This window comes from Centruroides vittatus, unplaced genomic scaffold (genome assembly GCF_030686945.1).
Source record: "Centruroides vittatus isolate TY-2023 unplaced genomic scaffold, ASM3068694v2 scaffold_2802, whole genome shotgun sequence".
NCBI lineage: Eukaryota > Metazoa > Arthropoda > Arachnida > Scorpiones > Buthidae > Centruroides > Centruroides vittatus.
This window is the reverse complement of record NW_027122693.1, coordinates 524,963-549,468: the sequence shown is the minus strand read 5'-3', so window position 1 is coordinate 549,468 and position 24,506 is coordinate 524,963. Positions and strand designations below refer to the sequence as shown.

The 24,506-nt window shown below is 29.8% G+C and overlaps 2 protein-coding genes across 2 annotated transcripts in view; one reads left to right on the top strand and one right to left on the bottom strand.

Annotated features, from left to right (window-relative positions):
* LOC136987877 (Krueppel-like factor 8) overlaps positions 1-24,506 on the top strand; it is a 178,546-nt gene that overhangs the window by 81,187 nt on the left and 72,853 nt on the right. The window lies entirely within an intron of this gene.
* The window catches only part of LOC136987882 (ubiquitin-like protein 3), a 55,879-nt gene continuing 34,900 nt past the window's right edge, over positions 3,528-24,506 (bottom strand). Inside the window, exons 2-5 of the mRNA XM_067285646.1 lie at positions 21,981-22,089; positions 17,551-17,637; positions 14,058-14,135; positions 3,528-6,736 (exon numbers count right to left, since the gene is read on the bottom strand). Of these exons, the coding sequence (XP_067141747.1) occupies positions 6,672-6,736; positions 14,058-14,135; positions 17,551-17,637; positions 21,981-22,089 (339 nt within the window). The 3' untranslated portion in view covers positions 3,528-6,671. The remainder of the gene's footprint in view (positions 6,737-14,057; positions 14,136-17,550; positions 17,638-21,980; positions 22,090-24,506) is intronic.

Sequence of the window (24,506 nt, the reverse complement as noted above, 5' to 3'; positions counted from 1 at the left end):
CTCGGATAAATTTTCTTTAAACTCTTTTTGTCCGGTGGGCACTAAGAGGGCCTTTTTAGCAAGCCCGCAACGGGGTGGCCGGGCAGTGAAGACCGGAGCCCACGTATTGAGATGGACCACCCAAAAAATTCTTGGGATGTTTTCACCCGTCAGAATTTGAGTAGCAGACTGCCACGTTAATACCTGACAAGCCAAGGCTCCTAAGTTTTCTTTGGGTGTGGGAAAACTCGTACACCTCTGTTTGCAGCACCCGAGTCGACGAGCACTGTAATTTGCTTGTTCTATCGTAAAGTGTACTTTTCTGCTCATAAAACACCTATTATATCCCTGCCTTAAGTTATGATGTTTTTGTTTTTTACTACCGTGTTGTGTGTGCACTAAGAGGACATCCATACCCATCATAAGTTCAGTCAGTTGTACAATGGGAATAGCCAGGTGATGAGAGAGAGGGTTCAATATGTATATGACAGATGGTTTACAAAAACTTTTTAATGTTTCTTACCCAGACTCAGGTGTGTCCTAGAGCAGCAGGTTGCCTTAATTACAGTTATCAATTTGATAATATCTCTTAAAGATTAATTTATGCCTTTGGAAAGTAACTGTATAAAATTGTTTTCCTTATTTATTATGTATAATAGTATGTAGTTAAAAAAGTAATAAGCATAAATATTATCAAGGCAGTGCAAGACATATCTGCTAGTATAAAAGCAAACAATAAAATGAAAACCATATTATGTTTATCATGAAGTATCAAGAGGATGAAATCAGGCAGAGAAATGGGGGTGTCCATATTTCATAGTAGCCTATGCTTTTCATGTAGTTCTATAGAATAACTCTAAAAAAAACCTTTGTATAGGTCGGTCAAAAGGTTTACAGAGATTGATAGAAAGAAATCTTTTTCAAACAGTTTACACATATAAAGAGTTGCCTATAATTTATTAAATGACTTATTGTATGGAAGACCACCCCAAGAAAATTCAGTTAATTAACTGTTACTTAGATCAAGATAAAATATATATATTGGGTTGTTGTAAATGAAATGGCTGTTTTTTTAAAATTTAAACATTCTGGCTTTTCAGTTCGACTTCTTCCATGTGGCACAGTGCTGGATGTCTGCAATTGGAAGAGTGCACATATAATACGTGAATTTAAAAATGTAATCACATTTATATTGTGAATTCCATATGCTTAAGAGTACTTTTTCTGTTGGCACAAAAAAAAAATTGAATAATTTTCTTTTTTGAGTATAAGCAGGGACATAATGCAACAGAAGCAATCTGAAATACCAATAAAACTTTTGGTGAAGGCATTGTGAGTGAGCAGGCACGATGGCATTGGTTAAAGAAAATTTCATTCAGGGAATACAAATCTCAAAAACCAGAATTGAAGAACATTGTTGAATCAGAACATCACCCGACTGTCAGGGAAATTGCGAAAAGGTTAAACATACCGGACATTATTCAACCATTTCTCGACGTCTAAACATGTTAGGGAGAGTTAAGAAGTTCGACAAATGGGTACCACACAAACTCGGTGAGAGAGACAAGGTGCATTATTTGGAGGTCTGCAGTTCTTTAATTACTCATCACAAAAAACAAAGTATTTAACATGTACCTGAACTTGTTACTGGTGTTGGTTAAATGACAGAAAAAATATCGTAAACGTTTTCGAACCTTAATAGTTCTTCTTCAGATATGAAAAAATAGAAGCGACGGAATGCAGAACAAATAATAGAACATGGATTTTTAAATAGAAATGAACCCACGTCTCGTGTAAAATTGTTGGATTGAACATGCGCATTCAATGTGGATAGAGGGCAGTTAAAGATCCGTGTCCGAGAAGGCCTGCCACGCAACAGACAAATTGAGTTGTTCTTTATAATTAATGCATGTGTTGACGTGGCTAGATTTATAAATGGAGATGGCCTCCAACCACCTCAGGTGCTCAGGGTGAGGCGAGGTGATGACGAGCCTCGCTTGGTTGAAGGCCGTCTCGATGTCAGGGTCGGCCGCATAAACCGCAAGAGTAGTAGATCTCCTCCATGCTGAATGTCTGCATTGTGGGAGTCGGAACACGTGAGCACAAAGCATTTGGTTGAACAGATGTAAATAAGGTTCCTGTCACACCTGTGGTCCTTAAGAGGTATAGAGTAAACACCCGGGAGTCTGTTGGGATTGGGGGAAATTCTTCCCATTGTGGAGGATGTCCAAGATGGTGGGACATCTTCTGTAAGTGATCTTAATGTGGCATTTGTTGGTGATCTCCTTATATAACGATGCAATGTATGGATTATACGTGATGGGGATCTGTGTTTCATCTTCCGGAGGGTTGTCGTCACGGGAGCGGATGGCAGACCCACGTATGGAACGGTGGAAAAGAATTTCATTTGAATACTTTCAAATGAAATTCTTTTCCATCCACCTTATTCTCCAGACTGTGCCAAGGAGTTTTCAAGGAAGAGGAAGCAATAAAAAGTACCTTTAATGACTTTTGGCTTCTCATTCTCATGATTTCTATCAAATTGGCATTAATGCATTTCTATTTTATTGGGAAAAGCGTATTAATGTTGGCGGAGATAATTTCGATTGAATATGTAAGTTTTAAATTAAATTAATAAACATTCAAAGTCAGAAGTAAAAATTGGCCATTTCATTTGCAACAACCTTATAATAATAACTGAAAATTCATAGGAGTGTATTAAAATTGTTTTCAAACATAAAAAAGCTGTTTCAGATGAAATCCTTCAACTTTATTAGTAGAAATTACAATAAAATGTTTTTAAATTAATTAAAATGGTTGACTTTTGGAGACACTCTGTATACAGTAAAGACATGCACAAACATCTCAGTATATAGATTCATTGAAATAAAAGGTTTTCGTGGTATAAATTTATTTTGTTTTATTTTACATTGTAGTTTAGTATAATTCAATTAGTATTTTTATAATAGCTAAGCCATTTGTTGTTTTTTGAATTGGTTAGCTGATAAACAATCTGCCAAAGGTTGGGCAATGCTTTCAAGGATGACTTTCTGTGGGAAGTTGGTCCCTGTTTGGGTATTAGACACAGTAAATTCCACATGGCTGGGTGGATAAACCACTGAACATGTGGTTTATTCCTTTGAACTAAATGGATTTTGGCTGTTTTTATTTCAGTACAATCTGATATAAGTGTTTCAAAATTTATATGGCATAGACTCTTGCTTGCATTTTTGAAGCCAAATGTTATATTAATTCAGTTAAGCAGCCTGGCAAAGAATATAGAAGACATCTGTTTGTTCTCTGTTCCTTATTTAAAAAAAATGCATTTTGAAACCTTTTAAAAGATATTTTTCCTTGTGTCTTTCTTTGTCTTTGAAACAGTATTTTAATTATTGACTAACAGACAAATAGCCTAAAAACAGAAAGCCAGTGTCATGGTGTAATTCCTAGGGAAAAATGAATAAAAGGTGAGCAATTTTAATAGAATTATTTGTATTTGTTCTAGTGTTTTTTTATATTATAAATTAAAAATAAAAAACAAAACTTACTTCAGATCTCTTGCAACTTTTATTACAGTATAGAATAAATATTTACAGGAGTAAAATGCTCACACATTTCTGATCTAGAAGTTGAGGAGAACAATATAATATTTTACTTTTAACATAGAGTACATTTCGAGACAAAGGTATTCCGTATTTGATGGACACAACTGGTTAGGGACCGTGGCAGTTCTTCCTTTGTTCCATATACAATATTTTTTTTTTTTTTTTTCAAGAATATTTAACAACAGTGTTGGTTTCAAGGCTCTTCAAAAATAATCTTTAAATTATAATTATATATATATATATTTATATACAGTTGTACAAAATGAGAAAATTACACATTTATATCATACCAAATGTACAGGAAGATCGTTTCCAATTAACAATAAAAAGAAATAGAATAATGCAAGAAATTAACATAGTAAGCATGAGTTTGTGATTGATTTATCATCATCAATACAATCGTTTAAGTAGTCTCGACATTTTAATTTAAACACACAAATATATGTCGAATAGAAATTCGGTGACGATCAATTTATTACTTAATATTTGGCTATTTCCTAGGAATAATCTGATAATTTTACTAGTGTATGTAATTGTACCGAGAAACGAAAAAAGAAAATCTCTCCATTTATTATATATAAAAATATTTCGAGTTATACGACGATAAAAAACAAATTTAGGTAACTTCTGTATAAATGGTTGTCTGTAACATTTGTACTTTGAGAACTTCTATTTCCGGAGACTTACACATACTCATATATTTCATACATGCAAATATAAAAATAATTATTTTTTAGTGTCTGGTACAATGTCATCTCGCATGCAAACGCCGACTATTGCTTTACTGTGCAGAATGACTAAATTCGGGAGCCTTGAAACCTACACTCATAAATAAATGTATCGTCGTACATTTAATGAATATTACTCATATTTAAAGAATAATTACTTTCATTTAATTTACATTACTAAGGAATCAAAAAACTTTTAAAGCCTTGTCTGGATCTGAACTCCCAAACGTGCAAAATTTATTTAAAGATAAAAATCTTAGCTAAGTATTTAGAAATCGTTCGTAAAGAATGCCGTCGCTAGATTCGAGAAAAATTAAATATAATTTTGCAAATTATTCGAAGATTTGCATTTTAAACTTAGCGTTACTGACTACGTAAAAGAACGGCCATCTAATATTTAAAGAATATCAAAGACAAAAGTTATGGTGGAGCCTCTGTTATGACAATACTGTGGCAGAATAATTTTTTTAACTTTTGCAAAGCAATATTCATTAAACATTAACAAAACGAAAAATAAAATATATTTTTTTTTTCCGCTAAAGAAGCATTTGTGCAATAGATAACTGTGGTTTTAAGCAACATAAATACACATCATTGCACAGCAATAAAAATTTCTATTCAGGAATAACATTTTTTTTTCCCCCTCTTTTTTTGGGCATGCTTTTAGAATTCTAAATGAATACCAATTTGTATGACCCACACTATGATAAATCATAATATACAATAAGTATATAATCAACAACAATTAAAAAAATATTCACTAGAGATTTTTTCTTTAAAGATGGACACTAACATTTTAATTATCTCATTTTTTTTTCGATTCCGAGAAGAAGAAAATTAATACAAATACCATAAAATTTACAATTTATTAAAATTTCTTAACAGTGACTAAATCACACATTTCCCTCGTGTTGGAAAAACTGAACAGTTCGAGACGTCGGCATATAAAAATGCAATAAACTTTTTTAACGGTTTTATGGAATGCACTTTCGGTTCTCGTCGCTTCTAAAATTAATATCGAGTTCGGATTTCGTCAAAATATAAATATTTAGTTGGCAAAAATAAAACTGTTCGAGGGAAATGTGTGCTCGATAAACATTCAGCTTTCTGAAAGCATTTTTTTGAATCACGATACCACTGCATAAATCAAAACTACAACCTATGATAATATAGTCTATGAGATGTCAGCCAGCAGTGCCCAAAACTGACTCATTTCATGACCAATTCTTATTATTGCAAAGACAAATGCACACTTCTAATTTTTTTTTTTTCCTCTATTTACATAAAATGGAATCTATATTGGCTCGTGTATGTTCATATTGGTGTCATAGGCCAATATTGGGACAGCAATAATTTCTATGCACGCATGTATGAACACATTTCATTTCTATCTTTACTCATTGGTATTTTCTGAAATATTCTAGACTGAAGCACATTCCTATATTTGGGAGTTCCTTTCAAAAATTTACAAAATACAGTTCGATTTTCTTTTTTTTTTTAAATTGTCGATTAGCACACTGCCATTTTGTTCTCTTTTTATCTCTTATTTTGTTTGGAGGGAAAAAATTGATAATTTATATATAATACAAGCAAAAGTTGACCAAAGAAAGAAAAAGAGACTGACTGGAATGCTTGTGTTACATAATTAATTACATAGTCACATCCCGACTTTGATACTTTGTGATGACAACCAGTCTGTGCAAAACTCACGAGAAGCAAATGGTGGTTGGTGCTAGGAAAAAATATCCAGAGTAGTGTTGGCCAGAATGGACATTTTTTTTTGTCAAAATGTTTATGACAGCTATGGACAAGAGACTAAATGGCAGCAGGCACCATTAGTGCCAGGAGCAGCTAGAGCCTGGAAAACAGTTCTCCCACTTCCTATTGAGTTCTTTGAAATCTAGACTTAATTTTTATTCATTCTATTTTAGAAACAGTAGCTGTAGATTTAAATCCCCAGTTCTGACAAAATATGCTCAAATTTATAATATACATTTTTCTAGTGGCAGATAACAATAAATGCTTGCAATAATTTTTTTTTTTTTAATAAGCTAGAAGGATATTTTTCTGTTTGTACTGTTCTACTAAAGATAGTCTACTATGATATGTAGCAATCTGAAAGTCCATATGAGAGAGAGAACTCATATACATCAATGGCTACAGACTATAACAGAAAACACTCATTTATGAGAATATCTGAAGCAGTCTTTACTGAATTCACAGCACTTCGTTGGCACAAAGTAACTGTTAAACATACTTTAATCTATATAGGGCATACTTCCTTCCAGCTGCACCTGGGATATATGGAATGGAGGAGTCGTTAACTTCTCAAAACCTGTTGCCACGATACTTTGGCAGCTTATAATATTGAGCAACTAGCATTGCAGCATCCACTGGCTCTTTCCTTGCTCTTCTGTCGTTGGTCTGAAAAAAACGAAAAGAAAACGTGCACATAAACTGCATCTTTTCACATCAAATCGAATAACTTCCTAACCAGTTGAAATTTAGATAAATGAATTTATGTATACCATGTTACATTATCTAGCCTGTTTTAAATTTAATAGATAACACCTAACACCTCCCTCTACTACTAAATTACAAAACTTCAATGTTTCAAAAATATAAACCGACTAATGTTTCCAATCAATACTGATCTTCATAAGATCGTTCACTTTCTGTAAAGTCGGTTTAGATTTTTTCAAAATTAAAGTTTTATTCTGGATCTACAAACATAATGAATCAGCTTAAAAGAGAAAGTATCATGTAGTAGAGTTTTTCTTTTCAGAATGTAAGTGATTTTAGACTTGAATTATCCAATTTTCTAATCTCATGTTCTAAATACTAATTAAAACACATATTTTAATTAGTATTTAGAAAAAGAAAAAAATGCTTTCAACTTTCAAATAACTACTGACGGAATGCATTTTGGCATAATATGGATAATTCGTGATCAAAGTAATTTGACCAAAAAATAAGTGGTTAGGCAGCCATTCTTGCATTAATTTAAAAGTTTCTGAAGTAAAGAATCTGCATCTTCTACATACCATGTAAATGCATTACTAGTTATGTTAACTGTACCTTTATCCAATCTTCATCCAGATATTAAATTAAGATCATATAAACATGCAGATTAATCACTACACCAAATGGGACGTCTCCCACCGACTACAAGCTTTACCTCGACATAGTAATTATGTATGATTAACAAAAACTAAATAAGAATCCAGCTCTTTCGTTTATTTCAACTATTGATACTATAAAACAACATAGTACATATCTAGTTATTCGATATGACAGGGGATCAATCATTTTATTATCTAAAAAACAAAGCAGCCACTTTGATCTTTTATTATTAATAGAAGAGATAATTAAACTACATTACGTGCATTTTGAATTGTTTTAATTTACAGTTCCTCTTCGGTAGTAACACATGTAGGTTTATATTGTGTGCCTGTTTCTCGACTCGACTTTACAAATCACGAGAGAACGGAGATACCTCGGTATCTCAGTTCCCTCGTGATTTGTAACTTCAAAACAAATAAGTTTATATTGTGCCTTTTTCCACGTGCTACTACCGAATAGAAACCGTAAATTAAAACAGTTTGAAAAGCATGTAGTGTGGTTTAATTATCTCTTCTATGAATAATAAAGGAACATTGAAAGGATCGAAGTGACTGTTTCGTGTTTAACTTAACCTCTTTTTAGGGTTTTGGTTTTTTTATACATTTTTCTAGATAACAAAGCAGCAATTAAAAATCTTTCTCTAACCTTAAAAAAGAAAAATGACACGACTCGCTTATAATACATGTCAATGTATTTAAAATACTACACTAATGCGATGAAAATGCTAAAATTGTAAAGAAAATATAGAATAATAAAAATTTGAAAGTTCGTCGAAATAAGAATTATTCTTATTTTTATATGTATTCACATACATAAGCCTACAAATGTTTTATATAAACAACAATATTCCCTGTAAAATTTCCTCCAGAATAATAACTATCAATGACTGATTCACTGATTTTGAGTTAAGTTGTCAATGGTAACATATTCCCCCTTTTCAACTGATGTTCATTGGTTTATCATGAAAATGTTAATGCAACCATATTGATTGCATACACAATACGTGTGTTTTCATTTCTATAAGTTATATTCATTTTACGGGTGAAATAATATATAGCACGGATGCTGACAAAACGAATAAGTTCTCTTTTATATTATCGCTCGGATAATTGTAAATGTTTATTACTCGATTCTCACATAAAAAAACACACAAATATCGATCTTTTTCTTAACTGCTCGGTCCAAAAACCCGAGTAAGAACTTAATATAACTATATTATTTGTATATTTAACTTTCTCCTCTACACAAAGGGAAGTGAGCAGATGTAGTGTATTATGTCAATATGTCACATGCAGATGTTACGTGTCACACACACACACACTAATTTATAGGTGTATGGCTGTGATGAAATGCAATTCTTGACCTTCCTCCTTTTATAAGAATAAAGTTTAAAATGGAAAATTGATTTATTTCTAAGAATGAATATTAAATAAAACTATTTTTAATTTAAATTTCCAGAATAGAGTACTACGAGCGATTAATCAATTAAAACAACTACGAACGGCCCAACTTTAAGCTTATTGATGACAACCGATTATTAATCATTTAAAATATTTTCTAATTGTTTGTTTGAAAGGACAAATTGTTTAACAATTGTGCATCCTGTTAATGGGAAACTCATCGGGATATCTGTTTTATTTGTAATATCGTCACTTAAAACAAAAAAGAAATATCCTAATTTCTTTTATTGTTGATACTTTGCTAAAATTATTCAGATCCTATTAAAAGCATCTGTTTTCAATATGATCTGAAGATGATTTGCATGATGAAGGGAAAATACTTAAATGTGTTGGCTTTTTCTTTTTTACTTCTTTGAATAATTTTAGTAAAGTATCGTCAATAAAGTTGAACAAGCCGCTGTAATTAATTTAATGAAGTAACCAATGCATTTTTACGCTAATATTTTTGGCCTGGTTAATGGAGCATCTCAAGTATGAACAGATGTAAAAGGAATTTTCATCTTACATCTGTTCATGCTTGAAGATGGCCATTACTTGAACTGAAAACATAAGCATTCCTCCAACCTTATTCCCTGTTAAAGGTATATATTGTTTACTTCATTTATTGTCATAAAATTCTGAACAATATTCAATGATTTTAGCAAAGAAAAAAAAAAAAAAACTTTATTTAATCTACATAAAAATAACAGAATTTGGATTGAAATATTCTAAACTTCATAGTCCATCTTGAACTATATGTAACACATCACTTCAAAGTTATAATTTATTATGCATGACTGAAGTGAGAGCTCTAGAGTTTTGAATACCGTAAGTGTAACCAGATATTAAATTCCTCAAAAGTAAAATTATCAAGTAATTACTGAAAATATTTTCAAATTTCAAAAAATATTGTAGAAAGTATGTTTCTTTGATAAATCTAAAATTCACTTTAGGGTTTTAAAGTTAAAGATACTTTGTTATAATTAAAAACCGATACAAAATATGAAATTTCTGTTATCAAACCGAGCGGGGAAACTATTATTGCACGTATATTTATCTAGTTGACTGAACATTAATTAAATAGCCAACAACTGTTACATATCTTTTTTTATATGAGGTTATAATTTCTCAAATTAAATTTTATGTAATTAGCTACGAATTTTTTCGTACGAGTCAGCTAAAGAAGTAGTTTCGTTTCCTATTTTATTGCTCGAATTAAACTTCCTCTGAAACCTCTAGACTTTTTTCTTTCTACCTTTTTTTTTTTGTTCAAAATTTATGGCAATCATTAAAGCCAGTTGACCTTTTTTTACAATTTAAAAACTGTACTATCGAAACATACTAGAAACTCCCGCAACTATGTAAACAGAGTTGTTATTATCCTTTTCGATAACTTTCGACGACCTTATTTTTTGCACTACGAGCTCGAGATAATTACCGCTTTACCAATTGTAAAGGTAATATATAATTTATGTACATACAAACATTCATAAATTACAGAAGATAAGACTAAATTAATTCAAACATCTTCACTAATTTACCTGTATTCGTATCACATAATTCACATCTACTCTGTTGTTTGACTATTATTATTAATGGATGAGGTTTGTTGATATTATCGTATAATCTCCATTCTATGTCACATATTCAATTTATCACGCTTAAATTAAATTCAAATGCATTCTATACTTATGGATAGACGTAACTACCGAAATATGATATTAGCTACATAACGACAAACATATATCGGCTATATGGAATATGATATATGAATAACCAAGTTGACTTAAAGTATTCTTCACCCTGCTTCGTATAAGGTGTTATTCATAAATAAAAATGTTTAAAATAACAGAACAATGTTGTTTGATTTTTTTATATCTCATATTTAATTCGGGTGTCTTACCGAATTAATAAAAAAATCATTTAAAAATATCCAATTCCTGTTGCAGTTAAGTATTTACTAATACACCTATCCCTCTTTTTGAGCAGTGGATACTTCAAAAGAAAGCCATGTAAAAAAAGTACAGTACACGCATCCTGAAGAAAAATGCTTGATATCATCCACAACTTCAATGGAACAAAAAAATAAGCAATTTACAAAAGAAACGCAAGTGTTTTTCGACTTAAATCGTCAACTAGGACTTAACTATTATTAATAATAGTTAAGTCCTAGTTGACGATTTAAGTTGAAATTATTAAGTTAAGGACGCATAAGCATAAAAATCGCATAAGTGTTTTTATTTCGTCATCATTTATCATTAACATTATTTGTATGCAAGTATAATAAACACAAGGTAGTACAGGAAAAAAAATCAACAGACAGTATTCTACAGTACTGCACTGTGCTTAAAAAATGATAACTGAACTCAGATTTAAAACTAAATGTTTCTAATTCATCAATTGCTTAATTTTTAAATTGTATGAAATAGACCATGTAAAAAGAGGAATAGGTGTACTTTACATTATTTATCATCCATAAGTGAGAATTTATTCCCTTACAATATATAAACCTACAAATAAAAACAAAAAATATATATTTACTACATCTTAGATCACAAGATAACACTAACAATTACTATCCTAGATTGTTATTTCTGAAGATATTTTTACATAGTAATATTACACTAGAAAGTTCAACATTATTTATTAATCAAAATATGATATATAAACTTCTTTTTCAAAAATAATAAAGCTAAGTTATGAAATAATTAATATAAGCAAGAAACAAGAAAATTATCGTATGGGTGTTAAACTACGTACAAATATCGCTATATTTATTAGCGCTTTCGACGAAACTATTTCCGTCTTCCGTCTTTTATGTTCCAAAGCTCTAATGCCGTTAGATTAACTCAAGAAAATATTTTGTTCAAAAAAGGATTTTAACCGTTTTTATCTACCTGACAAAGACGGAAATAGTTTCGTCGAAAGCGCTAATAAATATAGCGATATTTGTACGTAGTTTAACACCCATACGATAATTTTCTTGTTTCTTGCTTATCCATTAATCAGCGTGAAGTCCAACCATTGTTACACTGAAATAATTAATATACTTACATTTCAGCTATAATATATACCATATTTTACGGACTATAAGACGCACCTGAATTCTGGAGGCAATTTTTCAAAGAAAAAAGTGCGTCTTATAGTCCATAAAATATGGTATATATATATATATATAAATAAATTTTGGTGGAATTTTATTTAGTCCAAAAATTAAATTAATTGAAAATGTTTTTTCTGAGGTTTAGCACCAATTTTTTTTCCGACAAATATATTGTTAAAAAAAGTTCATTTAAAAAATCTACTGTCAGGTTAACCTGTAATTTGATTGAAAGGTTTATAATCTAGCAATAATTATTTGGTTTATTAAACTATTTGTTTAAATGTTATTTTTTAGGCTGAAATGCTGAAAAATGCTCACTGAGCAGAAAAACAACCAGAACACATTTATGGATTTATGGAAAGCCACAATAAGAAAGTTTGCATCCTGGCTGCTTATGTTCTGACATTTTTTTAAAGTTCTATAATGCATAATTTGTGTTGGGACTGTTAAAAGAAATTACAACACAACCCAGCATTATCAACATATACACATGACAATCTATTGTATTAACCACACTGAACTAGCTTTGCTCTTCTTCCTCAAAGTCAGCTCAGTCATTCATTAATTTTGGTCTGACTTCAAATTAGTAAACATGGCCGCACTTTATCAGTTTGTTACCAAACAAGTCCTACTTGAGGGTCTATGCTCACAATAAGTTTACGCTGCTGACAACTTTATGTACCCGATTTACCTCCAAGTTTATTGCTTGGAAGTAAGTAAGGTTTTATAAGCTGCGGTTGTAAGAGGTACTGCATTGATCAAAGTATAAATGTCTTTTGAAAGATATCGACTAATTTTAAGTGCTATTCTGACAGTTCCTGCAAAAATAATTGAGCTTGGCTGTTATTCTTAATTATTATAGATATTCAATTACATAACCTGAAATTTTCATATGCCACTACACAAGAAACAACCAATGTGTGTTGTGGTGTTGATAAAAAAATGACCACAGTGTGTTCTAGCATTAATGGTTATAACAAATTCTGCATCATAGCATTTTTAAAATGTCAGAATGCAGTGTGGCTCTTTATAAACAGTGAGGATGCAAAATTTATTGTTGCGACTGTTTCCATTAAGTCACAATGCATTCCGGTTGTTGTTACCATTCACCGAGTCTAACGTAACGTAATATGTATGTATTATCTGCATTTAAACCTGTGTCTTCCAAATACTGAGCAGATGTGGACCAATTACCAATTACACTACCCAGACTATAATCAATTAAGAACATAACCACACAGGCTAATCACTGCATTGAGTGAAGACATATTATATCCACGGCTGTCCGGGAACTCAGCTAATCTCTATTCTGGCATGGCATATTAAACTATCAAATAAATCAAATAACTATTGCTGCATTACATTCAATATGAGTTTCATAAGATGACAACATACATTTTAGCTAAATTACTTTTATCCTGAGTCGCTGCCCATTCCCATAGAAACTCACTTAAGAAATGTGTGTATATGAAGCAACCAAACAGTCAAAAATTACAATAATTTAATTAGTTTATAGCATGAATATAGACAATACAGATGATTAATTTATTAAAGAATGCTGGCATTGCCGTTTTTAGTTACAGATTTATTAACAGAAGTAATACAGGCCTTAACATACAGCTGTCTGCTTGATTTATAAACTGTTTAAATACTTTGATATGTAGATAAAATTTGTTATATTTTGACTGTAAATAGTGTTTGTTTTTTCTTCATATTTTTCAGAGTAATTACTAAATAAAAAAATTAAATTAATTGTCTTTTATAGTGGAACATAGTCAAACAAATATATCACTTTGTACTGGAAACTATTACATTTTGAGATTTATTAATCTATACTTTCTGTCAAAAATAAATCAGCAAGTGTAATTAAACTGATATGTCATGTTATACGTAAGAAACAGAAGAGAATAAATTAGCACCAACACACATTTGCAAAACTAATTAGGATTTAAATTAAGAATTAGTTCGTCAAAATGTTCTAAAATTTAATTAATGGACTAAATACAGTTTATAGGTTATTAAAAAAAATCAGAAGAAATGTTTTCATACAAATTCTTATTATATAATATAGTTAAAGTACCTTGTGAATTGGGTTCTGGCAAGTTTTCCCGTGGCACAAGATGCATGACTGTAGTCCTCCCTAATGGGAGCTGGAGGGCTAAAAATAAATTTAAAATACTCAAAAACTTATCCATATTTTAAGAATTCTAAAACGTTTTATAAAGACCACGTCGGCAGAGAAAACATCGAAATTCAAAATATTAAGAGAGATTTTTATTTCTCCGAAGCCGAAAAACAAAGTAAAAACAAATCCTGTTCTTTGATTTCATTATTAAAGGAAAACAAGCTTTACAAAATCAATATTTTTCTGTTTATTTCTGATGGAATCAACTGTTTAAGAAAACAAGTTAATGTAAATATTTACACTTGTGTTTAAAAATTAACTATGTTATTTTGTGTAACGCGACAAGTGGAATGCCGATATCGAGATTGATAAAAATCTCTCCTTTTTTTCCCTCTGCTTTCTCTATACATGTACAATTACTTTTAAAGTAATAATATTGAGTTGGATGGCTTTTTATTAGTTATGTGTTCAATCATAAACTGGATATCGGAGCCAATTTATAGTAACTCGATTTAAAATTCGTGTAGGTTAGAATCTTTTTTTAAAAGAAGTTTTATATTTAGTAAAAGAAAACTCTTTGTAAACTGCTACACTAGAGTCAGCATGTGATGACATATACATAAAAGCACCATAACCGTGCATGCCGTACATAGCATTGCATGCCGATTCCAATAAAACAGTTTGTATAAAAATAATAAAAATTAGTAAACTGTAGCTTGCTATAACTTTATTTCTTATAGAATTTTGTCTCACTTATTTTAGGAAATACCATTTTTAATCTCCTCTTTTGTTTCTAATTGTTTTAATATGCTAATGTTTTACTATCGAATGTCAAAGTTCATAAATTTCCTGTAATAAATTTGATTTATCGCATCTAATTGATAACGCACTGAAAGTATTTAATATATTGCCTTCTTAGTAAATAAAGATTACATTTTTTTCCTTTAAGTAAAACAAACAAACTATTTCTGCATTTCTGTTTGGAAATTTCATCAGTTTATGTACAGTACATGCGATGTAAAATTATTATTTAAATTACCATTAAATATAATTACCGTTTTTGAAGCATAAGCATTTGATTGCTAATTTATCAAAACCCCCGATTGCTTCATTCCGACAGCGACATTCTATTGGCAATTATAATTAAGAAATAATTAATTATATTAATGGGAGTCAACTGCATCTAGTAAGAGGATTTGTAGAATTATCTGGATGTATCTGACTCACATTAATAAAGAAATAGGATCGAGGGAAGATTTAATTACGTTCAATTGAAATGTCAGATTATTAAGAGCCATTACATTAATAATCTTAATTTCATTTGATAATTATTGCAAATGTCGAGCAAATAATAATATAACGAGCTAATTCAGAAGAATATATATTTACAAACTATACTCATAGATTAAAAAAGAATTTAAATTTTTTCTGTTCTTGAATTTCTTAAAATGGAATGCTTTGATAGCGTCGAGTCAGTTGTCAGTATTAATATTCGAAAGACTTATAAATTTAAACTCGTCACGAATATGATATATCGTAATAACAGCGTTTCTACTTATTTACAGATTTGATGTACAAACGTTCAGGGAGTATTCTTTATCACCAGTTTAATTAAGTGCAAGAATTGCCGGGAGGAAAACGTAAATATCAGCAGATGAAATTATTATTATTTTCACTGGAAACGTTAAGCTTACTCTTCTATGCCGGATAGGATTAGACTGGAAAGAAGATTGTGCGTGTAATGAGTGTAACATTTATAAATTCGATTTAAGTTCCTTGATTTAAATTATTTAGAAATTTCTTATCGTATGTGATACTTTAAAAAGATTTCACTTAAAATTTGATATTTATTATATCATATAATGAACAATTTCAAAGTCGTAAAATTCCATATATTTCAAATTCTTGCCATTTGTGATGCAGCAGACTGTATTGAAAATATTTGCATATTGAAGACACTAACTCCAACTGTGAGCAATACTCTTCCACAGTTATGAATAGTTTCAGACTCGGAACAAGTTTCCAGATCGCGTGATTTCTTGCCAGTTGGGTTACTTTTGAAAAAAATTTGCAACTGTTTCTGTGTCAATGTCTTAATTTTTTTGCTTGTTAAAAACATTTATTCCCTTTCTACAGATTTTTGATATCAAAAACTAACACATATTATGCCTGAAGCTTCAATTTTTAATTATTTTTACCTTGCAACTTTATGATAGACATTTACAGGAGTCTTAGCTGATTTCTGGCAACACTACCACAAGTACAAAAGCCTGGGAGCCATTATAAACAATTTACAATGGAAGTTTTTGAATAAATTAAACAGATGTCATACAAGCTTAGTTTTGCCCATGCTTAATTAGGAAATTTTATTTCTAAATGTATTTTATACTTGCAAGGTAGGAACGAAACATTTGCTGCTATACTCTTTATACTGGTCCCCTCACAAATTCATTAAATAGAAAATTTCCTGTATACAGCTTATTTTCTTCTCTCAATACAAACAAAATTTCTGTCACCATTTACATGTGTCAATGTAAACAATACATCTGATTTTTGACTATAGACAAAAGTTAAATACATTTTATCTCATGACCAGTTCTGGTAGAACAGGAAATAAAGGGAACCCAATTTTTGTAAATAAATTTTCCCACTCACGTAGCATTGCATTTTGTTTCAAATTCTTGCATAAATGAACTATGATCGTGCACGTAACGACTTTTAATTTTGATTTAAATGATATTTATTCCATTTACGTTAGAATATTGTGTTCGATATTTTAAATCTTGTTTTCACGATGGTGATGAATACAAGTTCGTCGAAAGTGCTAGTGGAAATAAAAAACTTAACATGACACTCGATGTTGTTTTTACTTTCTTTTATGTGATATTTGGCGCAAAGTTTCACACTGTATTAAATACCTTTTTGATGTGTTTGAAGACAAATGGATCCTTAAAACAACCTGATCACAGAATATGACAAGTGTAAAATTATTAAATTCTTCAGGAAAAATTGATTTCTAATTAAAGAATAGAGACAAGTATATTCAAGCCTCAACACAGTATTGTCATGGATTTAACTCTGAAGTTGACATTAAATTGGGTGTGCTGTTAAATCTAGAACCTCAAGCAGTAAAATTTGTTTAAAGCAATGAGGAGGTTTATAAACAGGTTTGAAGTTTGAGTTTGTTATTACCAAAACATGTGACTTTCAGCATCCTACACGTAAGAATTCAAGGACATTAAAGGGTTCTCTACTTAATACTTATGAAGATCTATTCATAAGTATAAATGACAGTCGAAAAGTGTGGAACTACATGAAGCTTTTTACTATATTTATCGTAAAAAAATTTAATAGCCTCAAGACCAGTAATTATACTTCACTCAAACTTTATTTAGTAAGATTAAATAACAAAAAAAAAAAAATTGTAATGAATAATAATATTAAATACCTCCAAGAGTCACATTTCCATGAAGAAACCTTCCCTGATATATTAAGCGTAAAATTTCTGCTTTTGACACAGCTTCATCGCCCCATTCTGTAATGTATTTAATATTTATGAATTACATACATTAAAAATATTGAAGATAATTTATTATGAATGTTAAATTACATGGGTTCTATTAATATTTTTTGTTATATCTTCCATATGTCAGAATAGCTATTTTAACACACAGTACTGTAAAACATTGATGAATCACATCAAACCATTACTTACTGTAAATAATTTTATGTCGAAATAAAATTTCTGCATTGCAATTTGAATTTTTGAAAATACTACAACTAAGTATTATATTAAATGATCCAATATGCCATAATTTAAGTACATCTACTAACTCATAAACCTTTAACTTCCAGCAATAAACCAATCACATCGGGGCCCTATAAGCCTTAGAAATATACAAGGCACGCCCTGACTGGCAATTGTATTAACTTTGAATAAAGACAGGAAAAACATCTCATATGCTTGGCAATGTTTTTATGAAAACCCAGAAATTACCAACATAAATTAATAATAATAATTATTACTACTTTGTATTATTTTATTTCTTATATTTATATCTTGTTTAATTTTATATTTACTACATATTAATTTGTTGTTGTTTTACAATGTTATGTTTTTGTTCTAATAATTTAAAAATATATTAAAAACATTTTAGTTCTGCACATTCCAATTTTGGACTGTCGGGATGACCGGAGGAAGACCTCGGTTAAGGTCGAAAACGTCCGTCAGAAATTTCTTACGTTAAAAATTTGTTACTGGAAGTTAAAGATTTAGTTAAATGCATTTTTTAATTCATTCCAGTACTGAGAAGAAGGTAATTATATCTACTAACTCACTACTAAACAGGAAAAAGTTACAAACACAGTAATTATATTCCTATTCTTTACTTCACAACTGGGTGCATAGGTAGACACTAAGCATCTTTAACATCACTCTTTATTCAGAAATATTTTACATACCAATATGAGTTTCGGGCATACACCCCTCTTCCGTCAGCCTTCCGTCAGCTTTTTCTTTAAGACATTTCATAAAGAGGTGCCAACTAATACATATATTTGCAGTCAAAATTTCCCGACTGTGACAGATCGGGTGACGGAAGAGGGGCATATGCCCGAAACACGTACTGGTGTGTAAGATATTCCCAAATAAAGAGTGATGTTAAAGATGCCCAGTGTTTACCTATGAACTCGGTTGTGAAGTAAAGAATAATTAAAAGAAAACAGAGTTTCGGAACAAGTCAAATTATATTCCTCTTTTTAAGGAAAAAAATTCTTAATTTATAAAAATTAGAATCATGTAACCAATTTTGTATTTAAGTGTATATATACTGGTATATATCCAACAATTAAATCCAACACTAATAAAGCATGTCTTGCAAAAGCTTATTCGCCATGTTAATTAATAATGCATAACTTGTTAGAAAAGTTTTGCATTATTATTATTTCAAATTTAATTGTTAGATAAGAAATAAGTAAATTCAAATAATAATTTTTATTTTATTCATAATTAAAAATTTTTTTCATTCTCCAGAAGTTTTAAACAATTAGATAAATAACTTATCTGACTACAGATTCAGTATTTTTACTTCTAATGAATTTCAAAATGTATTAATGCATTAATAGAGAAGAAAAATGGATACATGGGTAACTTCAATATTTATTCCAAAGCAACATGGCACAATATAACTTTAAAATATAGATGGTTTAAAACCTGGTGGTTCAAAACAATAGTAAATAGAAAGGATAAAACTCTAGGATAGAGGTTACCTGTAAGGAAAGATCAGTCGGGAGTGAAAGGAGAAAGTCTTTTGTCGTTACGGAATTAGTTCATCTTACGTTAAAATATTCCTTAAATTTTGAATGATAATAAGAATATTTTTCATTTAAGTCAACAGATTAATTTATAAAAAATGTGATTGAAAATGTATGTTTAAACACCTTCTCATTGGTTTTAGTACAGCTAAATAATTTTTAAGAGATTTGTTTAAAGTTTTCACTTAAATTTAAAGTTCAAAACTTCTGAATAGAACAATATGTAATATTTACATGTATAAGTAATGTATTTTGTAAATCTTTGTGCTTTAATTAAAATCATTTACATCAAAAGTCGGCATTTCTTTCTATTTTAACACATATTGATGTTACGTGTCATTTTTATATTTTAAAACCACCTGTTCCGAGTACTTTGTTTTACAAGTAGTTTATGTCGACTTTTTCTTGTCATTCTTTACATAAAATATACATAAATCTATCTATTTTAATTAGATGGATAATGTCTTAAAATTTATTCTGTAAATTAATTATTAATTAAATTACAGTTTCAATAACACTCTTCGTGTCAACAGCAAACAAGTTTTGTCACACTTTTTCAATCTTCTAATTAAGCTATGTCATAATCAATTTTGAACAAAAGTTCTCCATTTTCTGTACTCGAAACAAAACAAAGTTCTGCCCTGCTAAATGATATTGATTCAAAATGATTATTTTTATATGAATAATTAATATCTTCTTGCTACAAAACTATATATTATGTCAGGAAAATACAATTTAAAATTAATTAAATTAAGAGTTTAATATCAAGTGGCAGAGAGAAAAATATTGTATGTATCATATCCATTTATAATTGAATGTTGATTTTATTAACATATCAAGATATACAGATATATCTACTGCTGTTTATGATATACAGTAAAACTCTAACTTGAAGCTCCAAGGGACAGGAAAAAACTTCAAGTTAGAGAACAATACAGTAAAAAAAAAAGCCAATTTTGAATAGATTTTACTTTTACGTCTCTCTCACATTATGTAAAGAATCTGATAGTTTTTTTGTTTTAAACAGTCCATGTAATGCCTTTCAGCAAAACACTCAATGTAACTAATGGAATTGAACAGTTTTGGAGGTACATCTTGTTGAGAAAGTGAGAGGACCTCTTGCTTTGAACTGAAACATTGTCTGAAAATTGGTGTTGTAGAGTAGATACAAGTAACTGTCTGAAAATTTCATGGAAATCCGATAATTAGGATCACTTTGGATAGAATAAATATTAAAATTCATTCAGGGAAGTTGAAAGTAACATAAATCGGTTTCGGAGACCATGAAAAAACTTTGACTTAGAGAAAATTTGAGTTAAGAAATTCAAGTTGGAGAAGTTAAATCCCTATGCCGTTCCATCAAAATCTACCGAGTGCTTCGTTTGAGTTAAAGAAATATTTGAGTTAGAGAAATTTTACTGTATACAGTAGAGGATCGATTATCCAAATCAATTGGAGACTGGAGTTGTTCGGATAACTTATTTTTTTGGATAACAGATAAGTAGGAAAAAATACATTATTAATATAGTATATTAATATATCCCACGATAAAATTTTTCTCCGTCGCGTGTCGCTTTGCGTTGAATTTTTGTCGACGTTAAGCCCAACAAAAGGTTGTATAATAATAATCGTGGATAGTGTATCGTTAAAAATTATTTCTTTATTTTGTACAAACAAAATAAATGTATTGAAAAATATAAAAACAAAAAAATTTATACTTTAGAAGTTAATCCAGTATCAAACACATTCGATTCGGCACGACACGTGTCCCGACACAGTCCGACTGGAACGCTTTCGGTTAACCAATGTTTCTGTTCATCGGTGTTTGGATAATTGATGCTCTACGGTACTATTATTTTGATTCTATTTTTTAAAATGACCTAGCATTGAAAAAATTTTGTTTTATTTATGAAGTTCCAGTAAAGCAAAAGCTTTCAATTGAAGTGTGAATGTTTTTATTTTTAGGAAGTTTCAGAAAAATCAGAATATTTTCATTTCACGAGAGTAACTTTAAAACTTTTGATTTTAACATTATAAAATAGTAGTAGTTTATTTTGTTCTTTATATTAAATACATCATATTGTAAGAAATAGAAACTGCTTTTCAAGTAGCCAAAATTTTTAGTTCAAAATCTTTCTTATAATAAAAATTTTGGCTACCTGGAAAAACAGTTCTGAATTCTTGTATTATTTTACTTTCTGAATGATTAATTTTCATCCGACAAGTTGTTTTTGAAATATGTATTAATAAGATTACAAAACTCTGGCGCTATAATGTTAATTTCTCTCGGGTTTGGAATGTAATTTGGCCAAAATTTTAATTTAAATTTAGAAAAATTATACATTATTGGTGAAACTAGGAAATATTTTTAACAGATTTCCAATTTACTTAAATGGCAATTCAACATTATTTCAAGATTAAAACGTTCGAAGTAAATTTTTGTGCTTCTTTGCTGGCGACAATTTTTAACAACTTAATTTTACAAAAACAAAAGTATTTTTTATGCTTTGAAAGAAATTCGATCTTTAATATTTCCTTCTACAACTATCAACAAAATAATTTTACCTGGAGGCCAATTGTCAAAAACATATTGGGCTATCTCAGCAGCAGCATCGCTCGGACTAAAGAGGAATTCCTTTGTTTTACCACTAACAAGTATTAAACGCAAATTAATCTAGAAAAAAAGAAAAAATACTCTATTTAGTATTTAAAAATATACATAAATATTTGCTATATACACAAGTATACACAATCATCATTTATACCTAAACAAAAGACAATAGCAATGTCAATATAAATGAATTAAACTTTTCATACATTAGTAATTACAGGAATGCAAGATGAAGCAAAATATTTTCACTCTTGTAAAGTGACCAGATTCTCAAATTAGGTGGGACAGTCCCACTTAATATACTGTCCTGATTTTAAAACTGTCCCACTTTTGGACTGTTTTGTAATTATATTCAAAAACTGCTAATATTCATTGCATAAACTGTAAATCAAATATTGCATACAAGTTAGTGCAAAAACTTTAAAACCCAATTTATAGAAACAGTAGCCCAACTGGAGATTTATTACCCAGTCTGGCACAACCTCGTCTATCCGAAAGCAACGAATGAATACCGTGGGCAGATCAACTATAAAAGAGAGATGACGGTTTTTGCTAATTATCAGAGTTAAAAAATGGCAGGTAAAGCAAACAAAGATAGGCTTGGAGCCATAATTAACTGTTAATTGTCGCTATTGCTGTAGGTCGTCGTCTGTATACTCTTGTTTACGAAGTAAGTAAAACATTCACTGGTTGTTCGTAAGTCTGTCATCCATTATGATGTCAAAGAGCTAGAAAATCAACGATAGGTAACAATCCATCGTGTCAAAGTGCCAGCCTAATATTCCACTTTTTACATTTCAAGATCTGGTCACTTTATTCTCTTGCATTCTTGAACTTTATCATGGCTGTTGCTTTAATTAACATAACAATTAGCTAATGATGTATACATACTAGTCATAATACATTCACAATTTCAGTAACTTTAAACAATCAGTTTAACTAAAACTGCCTTCAAACAACAAATATTAGGGTAGATATACCAGTTTTGGCCAGTGTAGTACCAGTTCTGGCCAGAAAACAAATTTAACTTAAAAATATAATCACAAATGAAACAAACTTTTATTGTTAACTGTGTGAACAGTTAACAATAAAAGTTTGTTCCATTGGACAGATTTGAATATGTGGTGATTATATTTTTAAGTTAAATTTGTTTTCTGGCCAGAACTGGTACACCGGCCAAAACTGGTACATCTACCCTATACAATTTATACTTTTAAAGTGTTTTTTTCTTATAAAAAAGAAGAGACTTTCAGTTTATTTATATTGCATAAAGGGTATAAATAGAAACCATCAGATAATGAATTAAAATTACTGACTGTTAGGAAACCAGCCAAAAATTTAGTAACTAAATCAAACTAAATTAAGATCAAATGTTTGATCATCGACTTCATTTATAAATCATTCATATAATGATTGAAATTTTAAATTTTAGCATTACTATCTTTTAAAAGTATGTGGTAAATCAAAAAGAATTGAGTCAAATTAACCCAGTCAACAACTTACAAGTGACTGATAACAAATGCTTTACATGCTCTTCTGATTCATATACCAGATGATTGAGTACTTTAACAGAATTTACAGATATTTTTCATTAATATTTTTTCATAATAATAATGTTACATATTTATTCTTATCCTTACTAAACTGAATATTTTTGTTTGCAGATTAATATTGAATTGTCTGGAAAGTATGTGCCAAGTTTTTGAACTTACTAAATCAAATTAAAACAAGCATACTGTACTATTGTTCTCGTTCTTTTAGAACTTGAGTCGTCGATCAGTTAATTGGAAAATGCTCTTGTAATAAAATTAGAGGGGTTGGATAAGTCTTGAAGACCTTAATCATAATTTTAAGACTTCTTCCAATCATAAAATGAAAAACTGAATATAATTGGAGAAAGATCACAATATATAGAATATGGCAGAAGACGACTTTCTGTTTGCAACCATTTAATTTCTTTAAAAATTTATATATTACGTATAGGCATGCATTATCTTGACGAAAAACAAAGGCATAGACATTTTTTCAATGACTTTTAAGTGCCAAACCGAACAGTATATGTTGGCTGTGATAATTACATTGATTAGAACTCATAATAAAGAATACCTCTGCAATTTCTCTCTCTCTTTTTTTTTTTACTTTAAGCTGATATCCACCATTAATTTTTGGATGTCAATTTGTTATCAAGCAGTCTGAGGACGAAAAGTTTTTTATGTATTTAAACAATAAAGTACACACCATTACATTACAGTAACAATTCAGTTACAAACATGGTTTTTAAGTGATAAATTTATTATTTGTATTTTTGATTAAATATTAAACACAAATATTAAGATCCTTCAATTAATATCTAGACATGGTCATCCTTAACTTTTACTACAAATTCTGTTTATACAGCGAACTCCTGTATAATGTGACAAAAAACAAACTAGTACTCGTACAAAATTCTAATTTTGTCATCCAGAGGTATATGTTTTCTT